Source organism: Carassius carassius, chromosome 9, assembly GCF_963082965.1.
Source record: "Carassius carassius chromosome 9, fCarCar2.1, whole genome shotgun sequence".
Classification (NCBI taxonomy): Eukaryota; Metazoa; Chordata; class Actinopteri; order Cypriniformes; family Cyprinidae; genus Carassius; species Carassius carassius.
Genome location: NC_081763.1, coordinates 18953583 through 18977498, shown reverse-complemented (window position 1 = coordinate 18977498; position 23916 = coordinate 18953583). Strand labels below are relative to the sequence as shown.

Genomic DNA, 23916 nt, shown 5'->3' with positions numbered 1-23916 from the left:
TACCTTGCTCCCCATTTAATTTTTGTGGTAACATAATTTGTTTATATAAATATAGAAATGGAGATGAATTTGGAAAGTGATATATACATACCATGTGAAAACAGAAAGCAATTAACAATAAGGTTACTGCGAAAAATAAAAATAATTATCTTTCAGCAAAAAAGTTCAAATCACATTTTATAAAAGGAGATTGATAAAATCTCCCAAAGGGAATGTGTCTGATTGCATTGATCATCATCTGTCATGTAGCACACTCCATCCAATAAAAGTAGCGGCATAATTGTTTTTTCTCTCATTAAAACAAACGTGTGCTTTTTAAAAAAAGTGCATATAACTTGTCGAAAAAGCTTTGATGAAAGAGTTAAAAGTCTTCGCTGGCAGAGGGAAATTTTAAAAAGTCATAAATTCTTTGTGCTCGACTATAAGGCAACTCCTGCGTGTGATGTCATTACGTATGTAGGTTGTGTGTGTGTGTGTGTGTGTGTGTGTGTGTGTGTGTGTGTGTGTGTGTGTGTGTGTGTTAGGTAATACACAGACTACCTCAGGTATGTGTTGCTCGCTGGAAGTGAAGGGGTGGAGAACGTAAAGTTTACATCTGTCAAAAACCGATTTCAGTTTTACTTGTTCCCGACCTACCATTCAAACTTGCAGGTATGAATTTTCAGACATGTCATGTTTGGCATAAAACCGAAATACAAATTTGTCTTGGTTCGAAGAGCTTTTTTATTTGTTACCAGCATTTTTTTTGCGTGTTGTGTCGTGTCACTAGTGACTAGCGTTCAGGAATATTCTGGATTGTTGAAAGGGGTGGAGAGCTGAGAAACTTTACTGGCTGTTGTTTTGTTTAATACAGTCAGTTCAACGTTGATTTAAACTGCAGCCTCTTCATTTCACAAAACGTCTATATATAAAAGCCTGGGCCCGTATTCACAAGATATTTTAAGGCTAAAAGTTGCTCATAACTCTCAGATTTAGGAGAAAATCTTAAAAATAATGGGCGTCAATCCTAAATTAAATTTTTTGCTACAAAATATTTCACAAACCGTTTTAACACTAAACCAGCTCCTAAATCTGTGAAACCTTAGGAGTAACGTTAGTGAAGAGGACTCGTAAGTCACTAAAACCAAACCACAAACTATCCTAAAATGGCTGTTGCCAATGTGCCTCTGAACGGAAACATTTTAGACACATTTGATCATAATGACCTTTTAAAAAGGTATCACCCTTGGTTTTGCAGGTTACCCCAACTCCAAACTTTCCTTTACTATATCATTGTTTTCATTAACCAGTTGCATCCAGGTTATTTATTTATTTATTGTTCGTTCGCATGTACTACTATCAGCCATGACTATTCTACTCTGTTAATTAAAAGTATGCATATCCACAAATTGTTTTTGAGAAGCATAGGACATGTAAGAGGCTGACAATAAGTCTGCATTTTAAAATCTTTATTTGAATGCGGCAATTATTATTATTATTTTTAAACCTGAATAAAACTCCGACAGAGACTATCAGCCAATCACTGTGTGTGCATAGTTAGTAAGTATCATCCATAGCTAACATCATCCATAGTAACGAGGTCAAACCCGCCCTAAGTGGGAAGATGCAATGTTTTGGGAATAGGACACAAATTAGGACAGTTTTTTTTCTTATTCATACTTGTTGCTGTACACATGCAATATATAAACCAAAACTCTTCGCCGTTTGAGCGGAAAAAATAATTGTTCTGGACATTTCAGGTTCACCTCATAAGTTAAAAATGAAGGCACACCTAAAGATTACTTCACGGCATTCCCGAGTGGTCTCGTGTTTTGTTTAGAGTTGGACAATCTGCAGAGGCTTGCTCGAGAGTAAACGACTGCGCGATGGTATTCCTGCTTCGTTACTAACACGTTTTACCAGTTTAACCGCATTCAATCTTTTGCCACATTTCCTATGAAATCCATGTTTAACGATTAACAAAACCCGAGGCTTTTTCCTCCAGTGCCAGTCTATGCTATAATGGTGGATAATGTCTTTGTCTTTACTTGTTTTCCCCCTCTCCTGTCTCTCAGCTCAGAATTTTTTACTTTTTCTTTTTTTTTTTTTTGCCCATCTTTCTTTTAGAATTAATCTCCTTTAAAAACTTTTTGGAATCTTAATTCATATTAATCATGAATTATTGTTTTAAATGCGTTCAGAAATGACATTGTAAACGTTTTCGGACTGAAATAAATGTTCTTGCCTTTTGGTAAGTTTTTTAAACAGCTGGCAATTAAATACAAACAGTTAAATAATATTTCAGACTTTATGTGGTTGACAAATTTAGTTACTGTATAACAATGAAACCCTTCCAGGTAAGTTCATGGTTTCGAAAGAGTGGGCATGTGTTTGTGTGAGTATGTGCTTTCTCTTCTGTTTTTATTAAATATCAGAATACAATCTTATACTCATAAGACACATTCTCAATAAACACTAAAATGCTCATTTTTGGATTAATAGGCTTTACTTCATCAGTTGTAAAGGATGAGTGATAGAGCCCAATGCAACAAACTTTTAGTTACAGCTGATCTGCTCTTACTGATGACCTGTTCACTCCAGCTTGGTGTGAACACATCATTTTATGTAAGACTGAGTCGCTTGGCCCTGGCTGATCAGATTCTCTTTCGTTTTTGTTCTTTTAAAATTATGGCATTGATTTCTTGGAATAATATATATAGACACACACATGACCAAAAGGCTTCCAGCATGATGGTATTTATGCTGTAAATAGCTGTATGACTAATTTTAAGGGTTGTTTATATAAATACAGCACTAGGGGGCATTGATGTATTAGTTGTAGACTCAGATCATGACATTTGCCCTGCATTGCCACATCTAGCACTTTTACATTTGTTTACTAGGTGCGACTGGTATATTGACAGCAGTTTCCTTCTGTGAGCTTCCTGACATTGAGTGTCCAGATTTAATTCAGTCCCTCTCGGATTTGCAACATTAGTTTTAATGAAAGGTTGGAACAGTTACAATAAAACAGAACAAAATTTGATGAAACATTTATATTGTATACTATATTGAATAAAGTAGATCTGACTACACACTCACTTTCAAGGACTATGAGGTCATATCTCCTTTATGCAGTTTGTTATCTTTGACCTGCACCTCAGATGTTGTGCATTTGCTTTAGTGTTTTGTTAAGCAACTATACTATATCGAAACCAGATCCCACGAGCAAGTGATATATATTGCTTTCTATATTTCTGTGATCCATTGTGTTGTTTTAATGTGAAGACTGTGTTAAATCTATAGTGATGGCAGAGGCTCATCAGGCAGTAGCGTTTCAGTTCACCATCACTCCTGAGGGGATCGATCTACATCTGTCCTATCAGGCCCTCAATCAAATCTACCTCTCTGGACTGAGATCCTGGAAGAAACGCATAAGTAGGATTAAGGTCAGTGACTCGAATATGTGTGGAAAAAATAAGTCATGTAATTCATAGAAACTCATTAGTTTTTGTCCTGTATTTTTGTAATCTGGTGTCTTTTTTTATATAAATAGGTAAATCTCATAGGAATGTTAGGAGTGTGCATGAAAACATTATGAAATATAAATACAGGATGTTTGTTACTTAAGTAATGCATTCTTTTCTTATGGCAGTTTGCATTATTTGTAAGTGTTAAAATCTAGAAAATCCTTGGTAACTTCTGTTCCAGTGTTTTGCACTAAAATGTTTTGTTCAATAGCTTTTCTGTGACATGTGTGATGCATGTGTTTGTGTACATAGGTTGCATTAATACTTTTCACTTACTCATGAACAGAACGGAGTCATTAAAGGTGTATACCCGGCGAGCCCCTCCTCTTGGCTTTTTGTTGTTATAGCAATCCTGGCCACTATGTACATGCAGTCTGATCCATCCATGGGCCTCATTGCTAAGATTCGGGAGCACCTCCCCCTTAGGTAACACTTCCTTTTACCCTTCAACAGACTTCATCTAGACTTCTTCTAAAAGGTTAATAGTTTCATGGGAAAATTTAAACTGGAGAAATTAAGCACTTTTTTTTTCTTATGACGATAATGATTTTTTATTTATTAAATATTGAATGGACTTTTAAATAACAATTTCCTAAAACTCCTTTTGTAAACTGATACAACTGATACAAAAGTATTTTATTCCCATTTGTTGGAGTTCATAATATACATTTCTTTTAATTATTAGATTCTCCCATTTTATTTTTAGGAGAACTGACAAATAAGAGCATTGTTACAGCAAGAGTATAAAACCCAAAGCAATAGTATAGAACTTTAAAATAAATAGGAGACATAATTTATTCATTGATTTCATTGATTTATTTTTTTTATAGTGTGGTGTCTTGGGAAATCTTGTGACACATTAGATAGAGGTCTTTTATGAAACTCCGAAAGATTCATTGTCCCCATTTTTTTTTCTCAGATTAAATTCATTGTTCTTTAGGAGTAACAATAGAGAGATATTATTTATGGTTTAATCGTGTAAACGATTATTCACGTCTCACCTGTGTCTTTAATTTGTATAGCAGTCCTTTGTTGGTGTAGTCGATGTTTCATGTGTCCGTAATGTTTAAATTTACATTTAGTCATTCAGCAGTCGCTTTTATCCAAAGCGACTTATAAAAGAGGACGATAGAACCAATCAAACAAACAAAAGAAGATCTACATTATATAAGTGCAGTGACAAGTCCTGGTTAGTCTAACACAGCACACATAGCAAGGTTTTGTTTTTATTTATTTAATATAATAAATTAAAATTATGACAAGTAGATTGAATAAGAAATAGAGTAGAAAGAGCTAATATTAGAGGGTCAGGTGTAGATGTAAGTGATGTGGCTAAAGAACAAGATGATCGAGATGGGCAGGTCATTCCACCAGCAGGGAACAGTTAAGGTAAAAGTCTGTGAAAGTGACTTTTGTGAAAGTGTGTCTTTTTTGGATGGGCACTATAATGCGCCATTCACTTGCACAAAGCAAGCTTCTGGAGGGGTACATAAGTCTGAAGAAGTAAATTTGGGTAAAGGGGTGTAGAGCCAATGGTTGTTTTGTAGGCAAACATCAATGCCTTGAATTGTATGCCAGCGGCTATTGTGACCCAGTGCAAATTAACATGTGTGACATGCTCTTTTCGGCTTGTAAAAGACTAATCTTGCTGTTGCATTATGGATTAGTTGGATAGGTTTGATAAAACTGGCTGGAAGACCTGCCAAGACCTTGCAATAGCCCAGCCTGGACAGAACAAGAGCTTGAACAAGGAGTTGTGTAGAATGTTTTGATAGAACGATTAACCTGCCCAGTATTAACCTGGAATAGATTATGCAGATTTTCTCCTCTGTGTTTCTCTCTTGTCAGTCTGTCATTGAGTGCTCAGGGTCAGAAGGTCCTGTCAGTGCTGCTGTTCAGTACTCTGCTCTGGTTGTCTCTCATTCTGGCTCTGAGGTTCTGCCTAAAGCTTCTCCTGTCATACCACCGATGGATGTTTGAGCTGCACGGAAGTATTTCTACCAAGACCAAAGTCTGGGCGGTTAGTACCCTAAAAAAACTAAGCTCTTTAAACAATAGCAATATAGGGATTCATCTTCTTGCCAGTTCAAATTTGGACTTTCCCTGCCAACATTTAAAAAAAAATTTTTTTACAAGCTGTAAAACACTCAACACTAAAATGTTTCTTTAACCCTCTCAGGCTTAAATTAAGTTTTAGTAACTTAGTAACTTTAGTAACCTTTAGTAAAGTTTTTAGTACATATTTTATGTATCTGGAGTAATAAGGTTTTTAGTTTTTAACTGTTGCAAATCAGCAACGCCTGCCTTGAGAGGGTTAAGCACTAAATCAGCAGATTAGACTGATTTCTGAATGATCATGTGACACTGGAGTAATGACTGCTGAAAAATTTGAAATGAATGACATTTTAAAATTGATCAAAATAGTATATAATACAATTCCATGACAATTGTAAATTCACAAACACACTGTTAATGCAAATAAGGGCATTCCATTAACCCAGGCATTATGAATGTACATAAAACATCAGCTGACAATTACCCAGGACCAGTTGTTAACCACAAGAGAATTATGAGCAGTGTGAAATATGAAACAATATAACCCTGGATTCAGTTTACCCAGTGTTTAAAATGACCCAGGGTTAACCTTCTTTTTTTGTTTGTTTGCTTTATTTATTCAAACTTTTCTTGAGAACGGTATATAACGGTATAAGTGCTGCGACATTCAGCAAAGTATGGTGACCCATACTCAGAATGCATGGTCTGAATTTAACCCATCCAAAGTGCACACACACACACACACAGTAAACACACACACACACAGTGAACACACACACACACAGTGAACACACACACACACAGTGAACACACACACACACAGTGAACACACACACACACTGTGAACACACACACACACTGTGAACACACACCCGGAGCAGTGGGCAGCCATTTCTGCTTCAGGGAGCAGTTAGGGGTTCGGTGCCTTCAGTCATGGTATAGCTGGCCCGAGACTCAAACCCACAACCCTAGGGTTTGCAGTCATACTCTCTAACCACTAGGCCACAACTCTCCCAAACAGGAAGCATTTTGCATTGCAGGTTCAAAAATTCTTACAACAGTCACCATCACTGGTTGGTTATAATTGAAAATAGACAATACAGAATATGGGGGGAATAATATATACCGTATTATTCCATAATAATTTTTGTGTGTGTGTGTGGGGGGGGGGGGGTATTAGACTAATACATACCACAGATATTAGTCTAATCCTCTTCTTAGATTAAATAATCACTTGTTTTAAGGGATCACATTAATTATTTAAAGTAGAATTTATATCATTAAAGTAATCTAGGAAAGGTTGCCAATTTTTTCTTTTTTATATATTACAAACATATATTTTTTTAAGGAGAATCTGATTTGCTCTAGCTCTAAATGCCTCTACATCTCTCATCAACTTTATGTAAGGCAGATTTTTGTTTCCAGTTTAATAATATTAACCTTCATGCTAATAGACTGACAAATCAAACTGTTATGTTCCGCACTCTTTTTAACTATCACAGATTCATCAATGGGCTAACCATTTCAAGTGTGAAAAACCCTTTAGTGTAAAAATTTTTTTCTTATTTTAATATATTCACTACTAGTCTATGACAAGACACACTTGCAATTATAACAAATCCTCATCTGTATTAGCTGGCTAGATCATATAACGACGATGATACAAATAAGAACAATTTCCGACAGCACTTTTCAATACATCACTGAAGTCCGAATGTTGAAGTGTTCAAGGCATAAAAGCAAACATACATGATAATTAGATGTGGAATATTTACCCTGTATCTTTTTTGATTTGACTGTTTCTCTCTCTTGTTTTCCATGTCAGACCCTAGTTAGGTTGCTGTCAAGTAGAAAGCCATTACTCTACAGCTATCAGACATCTTTACCACACCTGCCTGTACCTTCCATTAAAGACACACTGGAAAGAGTGAGTCAGTGCAATGTAAATTCAATTGTATGCACATAATGTGCACGAGTCTGTGTTTGCTGGGAAGTGAGTGATGAAAAAACAAAAGTGATAATAACAATTGGCTGGGTTCTTAGAGGTTTGGATTCCAGTGAAAGCTATCTCAACCGTTCTCTCTATTTCAGTATCTTGAGTCCGTGAAGCCACTGCTAGATGAGGCTGGTTTTCAGCGAATGACAAGACTGGCGGCTGAGTTTGAGAAAAGTCTGGGTAACCGCCTACAAAAATACCTCAAACTTAAAGCACTGTGGGCAACAAACTATGTAAGTACTGAACAATTCTGGACAATTATTTTCTGGTCTTTAAAATCAAGTAAATTTGATAAATGATAATTGATAAAAATGAAGTTGATTGAGAGCATGCCAAGTCAAATTGCAGAGGTCCTGAAAAAGAGCCAACACTGCAAATACTGACTCTTTGCATAAATGTCATGTAATTGTCAATAAAAGCCTTTGAAACCTATGAAGTGCTTGTAATTATATTTCAGTACATCACAGAAACAACTGAAACCAAGATCTAAAAGCAGTTTCGCAGCAAACTTTTTGAAAACTAATATTTATGTAACTCTGAAAACTTGTGGCCACGACTGTATATGAGTTTGTTTCTTGATCAGGACAGATTTGGAGAAATGTAACATTACATAATTTGCTCATTAATGGATCCTCTTGAGTGAATGGGTGCCGTCAGAATGAAACATTTAAGCAATCCACACATCTCCAGTCCATTAATTAACTTGGCGGATACACTCCGTTTGTAACTTCACTAGAGGTTAATTGATTGATTAGAGTTGTATGGATTACTTGTGGATATTTGTGATGTTTTTATCAGGTGTTTAACTCTCATTCTGATGGCACCCATTCACTGGAGAAGGTCTATTGGTGAGCAGGTGATGTAATGCTAAATTTCATTTCAAATTTTTTTTTTCGATTGAGAAACAAACTCATCTGCAGCTTGAATGGCCCAAGGGTGAGTACATTTTCAGGAAATCTTCATTTTTGGTTAAGCCATTCTTTAAAAACGACTTCATTAAACTGGCAATAATTTGCTTGTGTGATCTGAAGAGCTCATTTTAAATCGACTTGACATTTTAAATGTGTTGCAATAGATATCCCAGCATTCTGTTGAATAACAGCCCTTTAATAGCCTCTTCAAGCATTTTTTTAAAGCAGTGTTCTAATAATCTCATAGCCGACTGTATGATCATGTTAATGGTGTGTGTGTATCAGATCAACACAGCGAAATTATGAACCTTCGGAGATCTTTAATTTGTAATAGCGTTATTTTGTTTTTTATGGACATTTGTGTCAGAATGTCAATTATTTTATTGTATCATCCAGGTTAGTGACTGGTGGGAAGAGTATGTTTATCTCCGGAGCCGGAGTCCCATTATGGTCAATAGTAACTATTATGGCATGGTATGTGAGCCTACACCATGACTCATTTTCACTTTCAGTAATCTAATGCTATGAAAGCAAAAAAAGGAAAATCTCACCCTGTGTTTGGTTATGCACAGGATTTTCTGTATGTGACACCCACGGCTAATCAGGCAGCTCGAGCAGGAAATACTATCACAGCGCTGTTTCTATACCGCCGCAAAGTCAACCGAGAGGAGCTCAATCCTGTATGTGACAACTTTGTTTTTAGGTTGTGTTTTTTTGTCATGATTGTGGCATCCATGGCTGATTGAATAATTTTGTTATTGGTTAACTGCCTATATGTATACAAAATATGAAGTATAAACCAGTTGTAAACACAGCAACACTGTCATACTCTTGTATTGTTCAACTGAGAATATTTTGAACCGTTTTGCTGCAAGTCTTTGAGATCCTGTACTCTGGTTCACCTAGAGTCGTATTCCTGGTACAGTCATACCGCTGTGTGCAGCTCAGTGTGAACGCATGTTCAACACCACACGCACGCCTGGAGAGGAGACCGGTACACACACACACACACACACACACACACACACACACACACACTCAGAGAGAAACAAATACACATAAAAAAGTGATCTTATGTCATTGATGTGGTCTTGTGATCTTTCAGATGTGCTGCAGCATTGGCAGGACAGTGAGTTTGTCGCCGTGTACCACAGGGGCCGGTATTTCAGGTTATGGGTTTACCGAGCAGGACGCCTGCTGTCACCCAGAGAGATCCAGTATCAGATTCAAAGGATCTTGGATGACCCTTCACTTCCTTCTCCAGGAGAGGAAAAACTAGGGGCACTGACAGCAGGAAACAGGTCAGATTCTTAGAAAATCTATGTCTGTGTTTGCTGTCCAGAAGAGGGTGTTATTGGATTTTATGTCAAGCACAGGTACCCAGCGAATATATGTATTTGCACATATTCTGACATCCATGCATTCCTGATTGCTTATTAGACAACAAAACCTAGAGAGTTTTTGAGACTCTGTGGATTTTTAATACATGGTTTCAATGATGGCACATGATATAATATATATTAATAATGTTATCAACAGTTTTGTGTTTTCACATTTTAAAAATATTTCACTATGCTCATTAGGGGTGGCACGACTATTGATTTCTGCTAGTCAATTTTTTCATTTAAAAAATACTTGAGTTACTCGACTACTCATGGTTCATGCTACTGTAAATTAAGACATTAAATAGTTTTTATCAATAAACGCTTATTAATTCATAGCCTTATGCAATGATTACATATGTAAATTGTCAGAACTTTACAATTATGACATTACAAATTAAAATTTCCATGTAACAGCCAATATTTGTATCTTTATTTGTATCTCTAACAATCTAATTAGGCAGCTCTCCTGACCGTATTACAGTTCCATATCATTTCGCATAGTAAAACTGTAATAACTGGAGAATAATGAATAATAATGAATATTCTCCAGGACAAACACCAATGTTTTCGGACACCAATTACCATCAATTACCATACCAACTTCTGTTTATACATTACATAAGCACACTTGCATTCTGTCTGTCTCCATTCTCGAATGGACCTTTCTCCATCATCCCCCCAATTACATTTTAAAAGATAAAATGGATAGAGTATCTTTTGAATATAATACATTATCCATCTTGCTCATGAAAGCTCAATCCATCATCCAGAGAAAGTGCTGGAATGTACTGAAAAGAGGGTCTGTGCTTTGTGCAAGGAACACAAAGCACTGCTTCACAGACCCTCTAAATTCAGCTATACAGATACTACATCTATATAGCAACTTTGGCAGCAAGACAAAAATGAAAAGATCAGCCCCCCACCCCATGCTTAAGTCCATTTTATACTTTTGCTTTTTGTCTTAAAGTTCTATGCACGTTGCAAATTTATCAGATGACAAAATCTGGGCAAGCACTGGGTATCATGCTGAGACAGGAAATGCGAGGATGTTGTTTACTACATTATACATTAAATGACATTTGCTTCAATGCAAGAAACAATAGTTGCAATGCAAGTTTTATGCTTTCTGCATTTTCTTTCACGCTTTGATTCTGAGTTCGTCTGTAACTGCTATATATAGTGCTGATCGTCTGAGAGTTTAACATCACATCACCTCTATGAATCTCAGACTAGAGATAAACAATGCAAACATAAAGCAGTGCTTGTTTGTGTTTTGACTGTCAGGATCTATACCTTATATACAGTATCTGTCTTTAATTTTTTTTTGAAAAGGCACAATCTGTTATTCAGTTAAAAGACTCTCAGTGGGAGCTGTCTAAGCTTGTAATGATTATATTAATACATTACTAATTGTGACCTAGATAAAATATGAGTCATTCTACAGTTGTGATGGTATTTGTTTACAAACTGACACTCCTGCTAAAGAAGTACTTTTCAAATAAAGTATTGGCTTATGTACATTTGTCAATGGTCATACATGATGCTACACTTACTTGAACGTAATATGAAACATGACAAGTATCAATCTGAGAAAATTTCATGGTGAAGATATTATATAAATAAATAATTACAGAGATTAAAAGCAGCTATTTTAAATCTGTCGTTTTGAAATTAATTATTTACTTTACAATATATATTTTTTTTATATATAGCTTTTGTTCCTGGGACTCAACTGATAGAATAGTGAGCTAAACTTATTTTTTTATATGATATGAATATATTCCAAGTTTACTTCAGACTGATACAAAGCAGATGTTTTCCAAATGATCAGACAGAGTCAGAAAAAATCATATTAGTTAAAATATTTTTTATTCATACTTTAGGACCTTTACAGTAAACCAACAATAGAATAAAAGCATGGGGAAATGCATGTTCTTCCTGATTCAAAACCAAATATTACCTTAACTGACATTCTCAAGATTCTTCCCGCTTAAGATCTCACTAAGATGTCTTCAAGGAAGTTTTTCCTTATCAGTTATAAGTGCATGTTGTCTTTGACGACTCAATAAAAATGCTTTAAAGGGGCGTTATGAGGTTGCTATAAAGAACATGAAGTTTGTTTATTTGGTGTAATGCAATGCATGTATGTGGTTTAAGGTCCAAAAACCACATTATTTTCCACATACTGTACATTATTGTTGCTCCTTCATGTACTGCCTTTCTGAAACACATCGATTTTTAAAAAACGAATCGTTCTGAAAAGCGAGGTGTGTGCTGACCGGCGCCACGAGACAAACCAATAAAACCCATTACAAATGAGGCATTAGTTGCATCCATTGGGGACTTACTGATAATTACTGATTATAACAACTTATATTGGGTTTTTACGCATTGAGTATAGCACTGCGTAAACATAAAACTATGTCTGCATTTGTGATCGAAGAAACAACAAACAACAAGCCTACTCTACACTGCTTAAAACTCACGTTTGAATCATCAGTGGCAAAACGTCCTTGCAAAGTTGGACTTGCCTGACTTTATAGAAATAGCCTTTGAGCACAGACGCATTGTAGGCTACTCTCACAGGAAACAGTCTTCGTCCTCCGTAAAATGCGTTACACACATATGAATATTTGGTTTGAACTGTTCTGGAACAGTGTTGTATATACAACTTAATCACTGATTTCTAGTTGTGTCCTCTTTTGTAAGGCAAAACAAAGTTTTTTCGCTTTCACAATGAAACACAGTGTCTCCACAACATGGCGCCGGCAGCAACAGAGAGAATAAAAGTTACGCCTTCATTCTTTGCGTGAACATTTGGGCGGTGTTATGCAAATCATCCCACACAGTGATGTAGACATGTGGGGGCATGTTAGAATGAGGCGTTTTTGGAGGGTGTGGACAAGTCTTTTGATTTGAGACTTTAGTCTTTGCAACTTTACGGATCTTCAATATGCACCAAGAGCTTGTAAGCGAGAAAAAGAAAAAGAGTAAAGAAAATTTTGATCACATCATATGACCTCTTTAATGTGACTGTTTTTCTTTATTTCTGTCCTGTCAGGACACCTTGGGCTCAAGTGAGAAAGCAGTTCTTCAGCTCTGGAGTTAACAAGCGGTCACTGGACTGCATTGAGAAAGCGGCCTTCTTTGTCACGCTAGATGATCAGGAAGAAGGCATGATGGGGGAAAATCCCTCCGTGAACTTGGACCGCTATGCAAAATCCCTCCTTCACGGAAAATGCTATGACAGGTGGGAGAGCAGCATAACTTGTTTACAATGTCCAGGACATTGCTTAACTTCTGTCCTCCTTCCCTCAGATGGTTTGATAAGTCATTTTCTGTCGTGGTGTATAAGAATGGAAAGAATGGGTTGAATGCAGAACATTCTTGGGCCGATGCTCCTATAGTGGCCCACCTGTGGGAGGTAAGTGTGGGAGTCTCAAACGTCATGGTTCCAGATTCAATATTAGTCACCAACCCACTGCCCATGTCCTTTAAAATATTGACATCACTGGCTTTAGAATATACAGTTGTCTGTGTCTGTAGGTGTTCTATTCAGGACCTAGACCACTTTCACGTCCTCTACAGCAGTGTTCTGCAAAAGACATTCCATTCATGCCTCCAGACATACTAAATACTAGATACTTAAAAGTGTAAGGAGTCTTGTCTGTGTTGAATGTTTTTCACATTGTGTGTTTCACTCTCTTAGTTCACTCTGGCCACAGACACATTTCATCTGGGTTACACCGCAGATGGAAACTGCAGGGGAGAGATTGAGCACTCCTTACCACCTCCTCAACGGTTGAGCTGGAACATACCGCTGCAGGCAAGATGAAAAGCTTTCTCTTTTCTCGATGTACACTTTCCGTGTTCCTCATCAATTCTTAGAATGTCCCTGATGTTATGTCACACATCAGGTTCTTTATGCAATCTGCATAACATCTGAGGATGATTGCAAAACCGTGCATGTACACACATGCACACACAAATAACATCATCTTCCTTCTTCCTTCTCTCAACTTTCAAGATTAATTTACAGATTCTATGTTACTCCACAGTAGGGCTGTCAACGAATATTCTAAATTCGAATATGTATTCGAATAGTTTAAAAAACGAATTTCGAAGGTGAAAATTAATGTTCGAATATAAAAATAATTTGGAAAAAACCACCCACGGTAGTAGAGGCGTGGTTGTCTGCTTTGCGAGTGGGCACGCTAGCGCGCCTGAGGGTTCAGGGACAGGTCACAGGAGTCGCACTGTCTGGCACAGCATCACTGCTGAAAGTTGACGCGTCTTCATGAAAGATGCCAGCGAGAGCAGAGCCCAACTCGACTGCAGCAGAGAAAGTGAGGTAAAATTGTTGACCCGCGAGATAAAGTTGTATGCAAACTATTCAAGATACAGTTAACATACCATTCGACCACTAGCAACATGAGGTCACATCTCAAAAATGTGCACCCAAATGAGCATGGCATAATGTGTGGAACTCTAGCTAAACAGTCACGTCTTGAGACTTAACGTTACTTTGCATCGCCCGCCACAAGCTCTTTGTCTGCAACACGACAAGAGGCCATAACGGATAAAATAATTTCGTTCATTTGTAAGGACATGAGACCGATCAGTATCGCGGATGGGGCACGCTTCGGGGAGTTCTGTCAAGCAATGGATCCGAGGTTTGATTATTTATCGTTTCATGTCAAGGAAAAGTTCCATGTTTACCACAGCACAGCTCGCTCGGAGCATTCAATGTCAGTTCTATATGCTGTAAAACTTCAATTAATATTAATAATATTTGTTTCAATCACTGAATGAAGCCTGCTATATTTGGGACAACAGTCGCAACCTTAAATTGCTTGCACAAAAATGTGTTTGTTCATTTAAACCATTACGCGCAGAGAACGTGAGGGTGAGAGAGCGTGAGGTCTGCAGTCTTGGCAATTAGTTGATTTCCTTGTTTTTGTGTAGGTAATACGTTGTCATATATGTTTAAACTTAAATATACTATCTATACAAGTAGTTATGTCTCTTTGTATTATTTTGTCCTGTTATTGATGTAATGCGCGTCGTTGACAACATGCGCAACCAGATGTTCGAATAGTTCGAATATTCGTGTATTTTTTAGAGGGAATATTCAAACGTCATATTTGAGCAATTTTGACAGCCCTACTCCACAGCTACATATGTCTGAAGGATGATAACATTAAAGGGTTAGTTCACCCAAAAATTTAAATCAACCCAACAATTACTTACCCTCAAGGCATCCTAGGTGTATATGACTTCCTTCTTTCAGACAAAACTAGTCGTAGAAAAATTGTCTTTGATATTTCAAGCTGTTTAATGGCACTCAGCGGGTGTCGCAGTGAATCAGTCCAAAAGAGTGTCCTTTCATTAAAAAAATTAATAAATGTTTTTCTCCAATGCATGTTGGCCAAACTTATTGGCAACCCCTAGAAAATCTTATTAGTAAAATATCTCTGAAGTATGTTCCCATTCATATATATTGTTTTAGCACACCAGGGTGACTAGGAGCATGAAATTGTCCAGCCATGACTTCCTGTTCCACAGGATTATAAATTTGAGGAGCACAAAAGCCCAATTCCCTTAATCATCCATCACAAGGAGCAGAACAGAAAAGATTGTTGAGCTTCACAAAATAGGAAGTGGCTTTAAGAAAAGAGTTCCCCATTTCCACCATCAGGGCAATAATTAACTTTCTTATTCCACCACCAGGGCAATAAGTAAGTATTAAATATCCATCACCTGCTTTCAAATGGCGTGGCACTTATTATACAGAGCCATAGTTCGCTGACAAGCTACGCAATACCGCGTCATAATCGCAGATGAATCGCATGCGGTTATGAACACGATATTTTGTAGCTTGTCAGCGAATTACGACTCTGTATATTAAGTGCCACTCCATTTGAAAGCAGGTGATGGACATCCTGCTAATCACAGAACCGGCTTTACTGACGAGACACGCATGAAAGTCATGTGCAATTAATCGTGCAGCCCTACCTTATTCCTGTCATGGCATTTACCCTTGGTAAATATAAACAAAGAAAACTGTGAAAATTAAAATCTGCATTGTTAATCCTTTTGATCTTTTATTTAAAAAAAATCACAAAAATCTAACCTTTCATTGGATAATAATTTAAAATGGGAATAAATATAATTATGAAATAAATGTTTTTCTCTAATACACATTGGCCACAATTAATGGCACCCTTTTATTCAATACTTTTTGAAATCTTCATTTGACAGTTTAACAGCTCTAAATGTTCTACTATAATGCCTAATAAGGCATTATAGGACAAGAGATCAGAGACCATTCCTTCATCCAGAATCACTCCAGACCCTTTAGATTCCCAGCTTCCTCAGCTTGTTGGTGCTTCTCCTCTTCAGTTCACTCCTCTTATTTTCCGTAGGGTTCAGGTCAGAGGACTGGAATGGCTATAGCAGAAGCTTGGTTTTGTGCCCAGTGACCCATTTTTGTGTTGTTTTTGAGGTTTGGGTTTGGATTATTTTACGGTTGGAGGATCTAAACATGTCCCATTATAAGGTTTCTAACAGATACAGTTACTTTTAGATTTTTTATCTGTTGGTATTTGATAGAATCAAAGATGCTATTTGTCTGAACAAGATCTCCAGGACCTCCAGCAGAAATATAGGCCCAGAACATTAAAAATACAGCAGTATATTTCATTGTACACATGGGGTACTTTTTATCCCTGTGTTTACCAAACCCATCTTAAGTGTTTGCTGCTACAAAGCTCATTTTTAGTTTCATCTGACCATAGAAGCTGGTCCCATTTGAAGTTCCAATCATGGCTGATAACTGAATATGCTGGAGTTTGTTTTTGGATGTGCTAGGAGAATTTTTCTTGAAACCTTCCCAAACAACATGTGTTGATGATGTTACTGTTTGACCATTTCTTTAAGGTTTTCTGACCCTGAGACTCAGCTATTTTCTGCAGTTCTCTAGCTGTGATCTTTGGAGAGTCTTTAGCCACTCAACTCTCCTCCTCACCACGGATTAGGATGATACAGACACACGTCCTATTCCAGGCAGTTTCGTAAAATTTTATGTTGATTGAACATTCGTAATTATTGCCCTGCGAATTTTCACTGCTCTAATTTTTTTTTTAAAGCCACTTTACTAATTTGTGGAGCTCAATTATCTTTTGCTGCACATCAGAAATATATACTTAGTTTTTTTCTCATTGTGATGGATGTTTAAGAGAACTTGTTTTGTTTTCCCTCCTATTTATATTTCTGTGAATCAGTAAGCCATGGCTGGATAATTTCATGTTCATAATCACCCTGGAGTGCTCAAAATTGTGAATATACTTCAGAAATATTTTACTCAAAATAATTTCTAGGGTGCCAATAATTGTGTCCATCGTGTATTTGAGAAAAACATTCTTTTCATAATGATATTTCCCCCCATTTTAAATTCTTAATATCCATTTTTAAAATAAAATATCAAAAGGATTAACATTGCAGATTAATTTTCACAGCCTCCTTTTACATATTTACCAAGGGTGCTGATATTTTTGGCCATGACAGTCGACTCAAGAATGCATCCATTCCAGACACGAAAGATGCTCTGATTTGAATTTACAACATTTATTTTACCAACCAAACATTTTAGAAGTACACACATTGGTCGCTTTCTCTGTGTCAGACTTAACTTTGTTTGTTGTCGTCTTCTAAATAATCCGAGTGGGGAAACAGAATTACTGCAAAATAATAATAATAACAAGACTAAACGAGATATATAAATAACGTTATAACATTTAGTTTCATCTCGTTTTGGTCAACGAAAATGAAGATACATTTTAGCATAATTTTTATTTTATAGACCACATTTAGTCTTGTTTTGATCCATGAACAATATTGCATTATACATTTAATTATAGTCATAGTCACATGATCAGTATTTACGTTACGTTGCGTCTCGTTTTCGTCATGTATTAAAGGTTTGTTGATAATTTTCGTTGACGAAAGCAACACTACTTCTGCCATGGCTGTCCCAGTCCTCTGACATGAACATTATAGAAAATGAGTGTAGTGAACTGAAGAGAAGCACCAACATGGAGCTGTGAATCCGAAGGATCTGGAGAGATTCTGGATGAAGGAATGCTCTCTGATCTCTTGTCTGGCGTTCTCCAAACTCTTCAGGCATTAGAAAACTCAGAGCTGAAAAGGACATTGCAATAATTGGGTGCCAATAATTGTGGCCAACATAAACTAGAGAAAGCATTTATTTATTTAATTTATTTTTTTCTCATCTCTTTATTCAATTTCTGAAGAGAAAGCATTTATTTCACAATTAGATTTTCCACCCACTTTCAATTGTTTTACTTCAACGATGGGTTCGAATTTTGTGAAAAAAGGGTCAGGTGTGAAAGCACCCTACATCACATGGTGTATGTGTGCACTCTCTCTGGGTGTTTTTGTGATTTATAAACTCCATAATATCAGATCTCACATCGTTAAAACAACACTGATGATATTAGTGCATATGATATATTGTAAATTACATAACCAAGCCTCGACTTGAGTGAAAAATGGAAACAACCGTGGTTGTGTGAGAAATGTTTGCACACGAGCAAATGTGTTTTTTAGGAGTTGTGAGCGCCAGACCACTGATTCATGAAACCTGTTTTCTTGTCGTCTCCTCTTTCATCTTAATTTGTAGTAACGAATATGCTTTGGGGAATGTATCAGAGAAAAAGTATGCATTTTAATTAGGAAATACAGTGGAGTTAAAAGTTGATAGAAATATAAAAACACAACTAAGGTACAGATTCATCCAATAAATACTTAAATACAACTACTTCTACACCACTGAATACAGGGCAGCACGTAAGAGTTACACACATTTTTTGTACAGTTCACAGCCAGGCAATCTTATCTAAGCAAGTGTACTCTGATGTTCTCGTATTGAAGGGAAACCTTTATATGAGTTTCATATTTTTAAGGTTCAGTAATGTTGCACTGACTCGTGTGTGTGTGTGTGTGTGTGTGTGTATGCAGGTCATTTGCTTTTTTTATTTAGAAATTGAATCATTATTTTTATTTTTTTTATGATTACTATAATTACTACATTATTATTATTGCTGCAGCAATATTTAACAAAACTCTGCATGGCACTTTGTCACTTCACTGAGGTACAAGCTCTGAAAATGTATCAATTCAATCAAGGATTTACCCTGCAGCCCTTTCTCAGGGTCTGTCACTTGCAAATAAGAAAGTTGTTTTTTTAAGGCAACTTCCTTGTGTGCATTCCTGACAATAGAAGCAATAATTGTGTTTTGCATGATATTAATGACGTGCCCAAAAGTTCGTTTTTTATGCTATGTAAAATATCTGTAAAATGTACTTAGTCTTTGCTTGTAGCACATTATCAAAGTATTCTTAAAGGGACACTCCACCACAAAAAAGTTAAAATTTATTCACTCGTGTCGTTCCAAAACTCTGTGCATTTCTTTCTTCTGCAGAACACAGAAAAATATATTTTAAAGAATGTTGGGAACCAAATTGCTTTGCTTTACTATAGGAAAATGCAATCCCATCAGATGGAAGTTTTTTTTTTATTTATTTTTTATTAATAATAGTACCTGTAAATAAAATCTGTGAAATAAAGTCTTCTGCTGTCGTGCACATGCTGACATTCCACGTGTGTCTTGTATCATGATGTTCATCATGTATTATGATGCTCTTTTACTCAGTTGACTGGCAAAATATTTTTTTTATAAGTGCATAAAACCTTCAGGAGTATTTTTCCTTCTAAAAATGTAAAATCTTTAGGATATTTCTCTTCATTTCCCCACAGAAGCGAATGGGTAACTATAAAAACTAGGATTGCTATTTTCCTCCATGCTAATCCATGATTCCGGTGCATGACTCGTTGCCAACTGTTTTTTTTGATTTCATGTGAGTGTTGTCATAACTAATACAACATTCACCAGTGTTCTTCAAGACCCCAAATGAATCACTGGCCAAATGAATCACCAGTCACTGGCACACTGATCTCCTCTTTCCGCTGTCATTTGTAGGTTCAGAAGCAGGTGTCCGAGTCTCTTGCTGTTGCGCAGGCACTGGCTGATGATGTGGACTCTCACGTGTTTCCCTTCAGAGAGTTTGGAAAAGGCCGCATCAAGAAAATGAAAATGAGCCCAGATTCCTTCGTGCAGCTGGCCTTGCAGCTGGCCTACTACAGGGTACTTCACATCTTTATCATCTTGACAAGGCAAAAGCATTGATGATCATAAGTTTGCATGAGAAAAGTCCCACATATTAAAGGTCAACATTCATAATAGGCCATTTTTTTGGCGCTGGGATGGGACTTCCTATTATTTGTCTCTTATAATGTGTCCATACTCTCATTCTGCTTGCATGACTGCTACAGATTATATAATGTAATTTACACAGGAAGTCACATTCTAGACCACAATCTAATTTGTTCTTTGACTTTTAGGATAGAGGGACTTTCTGTCTGACTTATGAAGCCTCCATGACTCGTCTGTTTCGCGAGGGTCGCACTGAGACTGTACGATCCTGTTCCAATGAAAGCTGTGAATTTGTGCTTGCACTGGAGGCAGGAGAGGTTATGAAAATACTATGAATTCTTAAACTCTTCCTCCTACCTTTTGGGGACTTTTTTTAAGAAGGAACTGTTGAAACCCTATCAGCAGTGTACATTTGACATTGATTTTTATCAGAATGCCTCAGGTGACTGCAGCTAGCTGAAATCCAGAAATTCTATTTCCGTCTCTGTTACTGAAAGCACTGCAATAATTACCAGTGGAAGAATACAACCTAAAAATAAAAGGACACTTAAGCTGTAAAATTATTATTTTATTTGAATACATTGATAGAGTTCTTCATTTTATTAAATTTAATGCCATAGCCCTCCATTATTACTTTGCACTGTCATGTTAATTTTGCCTGATTTTTATTCATAGGACAGAGAACATTGCCGCAAGCTATTCCGAAAGGCTGCTGAGAAGCATCAGAACCTTTACCGCCTGGCCATGACTGGATCTGGCATTGACAGGCACCTCTTTTGCCTGTATGTCGTCTCAAAATACCTGGGGGTAGAGTCTCCTTTCCTTAAAGAGGTTAGTGTTTATCTGTAATGGGGAGACTGGATCATTTTGTGCAGCCATGGATGTGATCATCTTGATAAACCCTCCCAAAAAATGTCATAAATGCTTTCTTCAACGATCCTATCTTTGATTTCTCAAAAATCACCAACGAGTCTTCAAACAATCTTAAGAAGTAATTTTATAGCTTCAAAGAATAAAATTAATCGCTCTCTGACTAAACTAGTGCATAAACATTCATTTTATTCATAGCTAATTGTTTGTTTAAAATGTTAAGGTGCGACGTAAAGGGCATTTATGGCATAATGGATGTTTGTGCATGAAGTTGTTGGTTAATTTGTGTGTGTGGCTGTATGGGACTTGTAGGTGTTGTCAGAGCCCTGGCGTCTCTCCACCTCTCAGACCCCCGTGCAACAGATGGAGCTGTTTGATTTGGTCAACCATCCTGAGTTCATCTCGTTGGGAGGAGGCTTTGGTCCGGTGAGTTTTTAATCAATACATGCAATAACAGGACGAATCGCTCATGCGTTCACTGTGTTCATGTTTTGTTCCTGTGTAAGGTGGCTGATGATGGCTATGGTGTATCTTACATCATTATGGGCGAGGAAATGATTAACTTCCATGTGTCCTCCAAGCACTCCTGCACAGAGACTGTAAGAGCAAAATAACCCTACCTCACTGCTAGTGGTCGTCTGATATATCGCCATGGCCAATATATTGGCTGATATTTGGCATTTTTTAAATATCGGTATCAGCCGATGAGTTTTTCTGCTTGGCCGATGTGTTCGAGCCGGAACTTTTGTTTTGATGGAACGCCAGATTATTATTTTGACGGCACTGAGAACGGCAGTGCCTGAGCACAAAGTGCTCATATTCTCCCTCTTGTTCACTGTCATTGTTAACAGTTCTGTCTAATACGGATAAAAGTCTGTCAAATAATCAGATAGAATGGTTAAACAAAGGAATTAATGTATACAGAAAGTATTATAATAATTGCTTTTTATATTATTAATGATAGAAATAAAAATGTGCTGCATGTTAAATGAGTGTTGCTCTTGCGTTAGTGGAAAAATATGATTCCCAATGCACACAAACTTCCCAGAATCCTAAGTACCCTGTTGGTTACAGTGGTTCCATCCTTTTTAAATATATTTTTATTAAATATTTATTTATTTGTGAAAAATGCTTTGTCATCTAAAGGATGTTTATTTTACACATTTATTTTTTAATCCATTGTCATTATTTCAAATTTCTTAAATATTAATAATAATAATAAATAAATTATATCGGCCTAATATCGGCTTTCCTGTTGCCAAGATATCAGCATCGGCTGTCAAAAGAACTATATCGGTCGACCACTACTCACTACACAGTCTTAAAATGATGCTTGCACTTTTAGATCAATTACAATGGCTTTCATCAAGATAATTTTTAATACACTGACATATTGTGATGTTTATAAAGAGGTTAAATAAGTAAAGTACAAAAAAAAAAAAAAAAAATTGTATGTTCAGTTACTGTAGGGTAGGCTTAACTTTCAATTTTTATTATTCTTATATTTAACAGGCATTTGATGTCCTGTTTTGAAAGATAAGTGATTTTATTTCATAATGCTATGATTATGTAGCATATTAAATTAAAGTGCAATGTTCATTTTATCTTGTTTATAGGACTCTCATAAGTTTGGGTCTCAGATCAGTGAAGCCATGATGGATCTTATGACTCTGCTGAACCCAGACTTCAAGGAAGCCTCAAAAGCCGACCCTGACAAACAGTTATAAATCCTGCTGTGTGTTTGTTTGAAGACAGGTTCATATTTATAATATTATCTGTGCAGTTTCTATTTTATTCATATATGTTTGTTGGGTTTGAGTTTGTGATATAGTGGATCTATCTGTATCAATGCTGAAAATAACTGGCAGGGTTTCTTGATTGCCAATTGCCGCTGCACCTGTTTTACTGAATACCAGTCATAAATCACTGCAATTGGTGTGCTGCTGAAGAATAACATCTGTCTGTCTGATTGACAGCTCTTTAAACTGAAAAACTATGTCAGGCCACTCAGCTACCATGTGTGTTTAAGTTTGCTGAAATCTGTCAATGTGTCTTTAAGGGGTATGGTTATGAAGAAAGACTGTGGTTGAAACTACACCCAAAAAAAAAATTGTCAGCTTTAATAATAATGTTATTTCTGGTACTTTGGATGAAAAATGTTTTTCTGTTGCGCCCATTAAAATCCATGAAAAATGCGAAAATTGTTATCATTAGGGTATGGGACATCTTTCTTATCTACACATAAAAATATTAAGAGTAGTAATATCGACCCTTAATGTACTGCTATCAACCTTTTAGAGGTAAACAAGTTATAAAGTTATAAAGTACTGCTCCAGTAACAAGCTGTTGTACCCTTAATGATAACATTTTTTCACCTTTTTTTCTGATAGTGTTATACCCCGTGCTTGTAGTGCAATTTGTAATGTGTGTTGTGCTTTGCCCTTTATTTTGTAAATGAATTTGTAAAGGAGATTCATTTGCAGACAAGGAGGATCCTTCCTCCATGATGGATGACTGGAAGCTGTTAGTTGTCAGATATCACTAAATTTACTTAAAATTATTTAGTTTCTCTGTTACCAAAGAGGTCTACAGTACCGGGAAAAAGCTAACCTTTTTCATTCCCATTCCTATTACTGTCTTTTGCTTGGCTAACACAGGGTTCTCTGAAATTGCATAGGGCCAAGCTAACCTGACAATCCTTGAAACAGAAAAATGTGGCGAAGTGTCTTGTACAGGCATGAACTGCTCAAATTCACCGGTTCAGGAATGACACCACATGCTCCATGAATCTCTTTGCAGATTTTAAATGGACCAACTTACACAAAGACTCTGATGAACTCTGTTGAAGCCTCGTTTACAAATGAGTATTGATGAGTCTGCTTGCTTAGACAGCTG

At 36.6% G+C, this 23916-nt stretch overlaps 1 protein-coding gene across 1 annotated transcript; it reads left to right on the top strand.

Annotated features, from left to right (window-relative positions):
* The first annotated feature begins 474 nt into the window (after positions 1-474).
* On the top strand, positions 475-23106 carry cpt1a2b (carnitine palmitoyltransferase 1A2b). The gene is made up of 19 exons (XM_059558176.1): positions 475-651; positions 3286-3428; positions 3796-3935; positions 5358-5529; positions 7390-7491; positions 7656-7793; positions 8868-8945; positions 9044-9151; positions 9378-9465; positions 9577-9772; positions 12918-13106; positions 13175-13280; positions 13566-13682; positions 19918-20082; positions 20340-20468; positions 20827-20982; positions 21334-21447; positions 21528-21620; positions 22638-23106. Exons 2-19 carry the CDS (start codon positions 3288-3290, stop codon positions 22746-22748), a joined length of 2343 nt encoding a protein of 780 aa, XP_059414159.1. The 5' UTR covers positions 475-651; positions 3286-3287; the 3' UTR covers positions 22749-23106.
* Positions 23107-23916: the final 810 nt, after the last annotated feature.

What these genes read in the sequence shown, in the direction of transcription:
- cpt1a2b (XM_059558176.1), top strand. Translation starts at nt 3,288, where the DNA reads ATGGCAGAGGCTCATCAGGCAGTAGCGTTTCAGTTCACCATCACTCCT. An exon ending in ACCGAGAGGAGCTCAATCCT is followed by an intron (nt 9,152 to 9,377) that starts GTATGTGACAAC and finishes TGGTTCACCTAG; the next exon opens with AGTCGTATTCCTGGTACAGT. An exon ending in CACGGAAAATGCTATGACAG is followed by an intron (nt 13,107 to 13,174) that starts GTGGGAGAGCAG and finishes TCCTTCCCTCAG; the next exon opens with ATGGTTTGATAAGTCATTTT.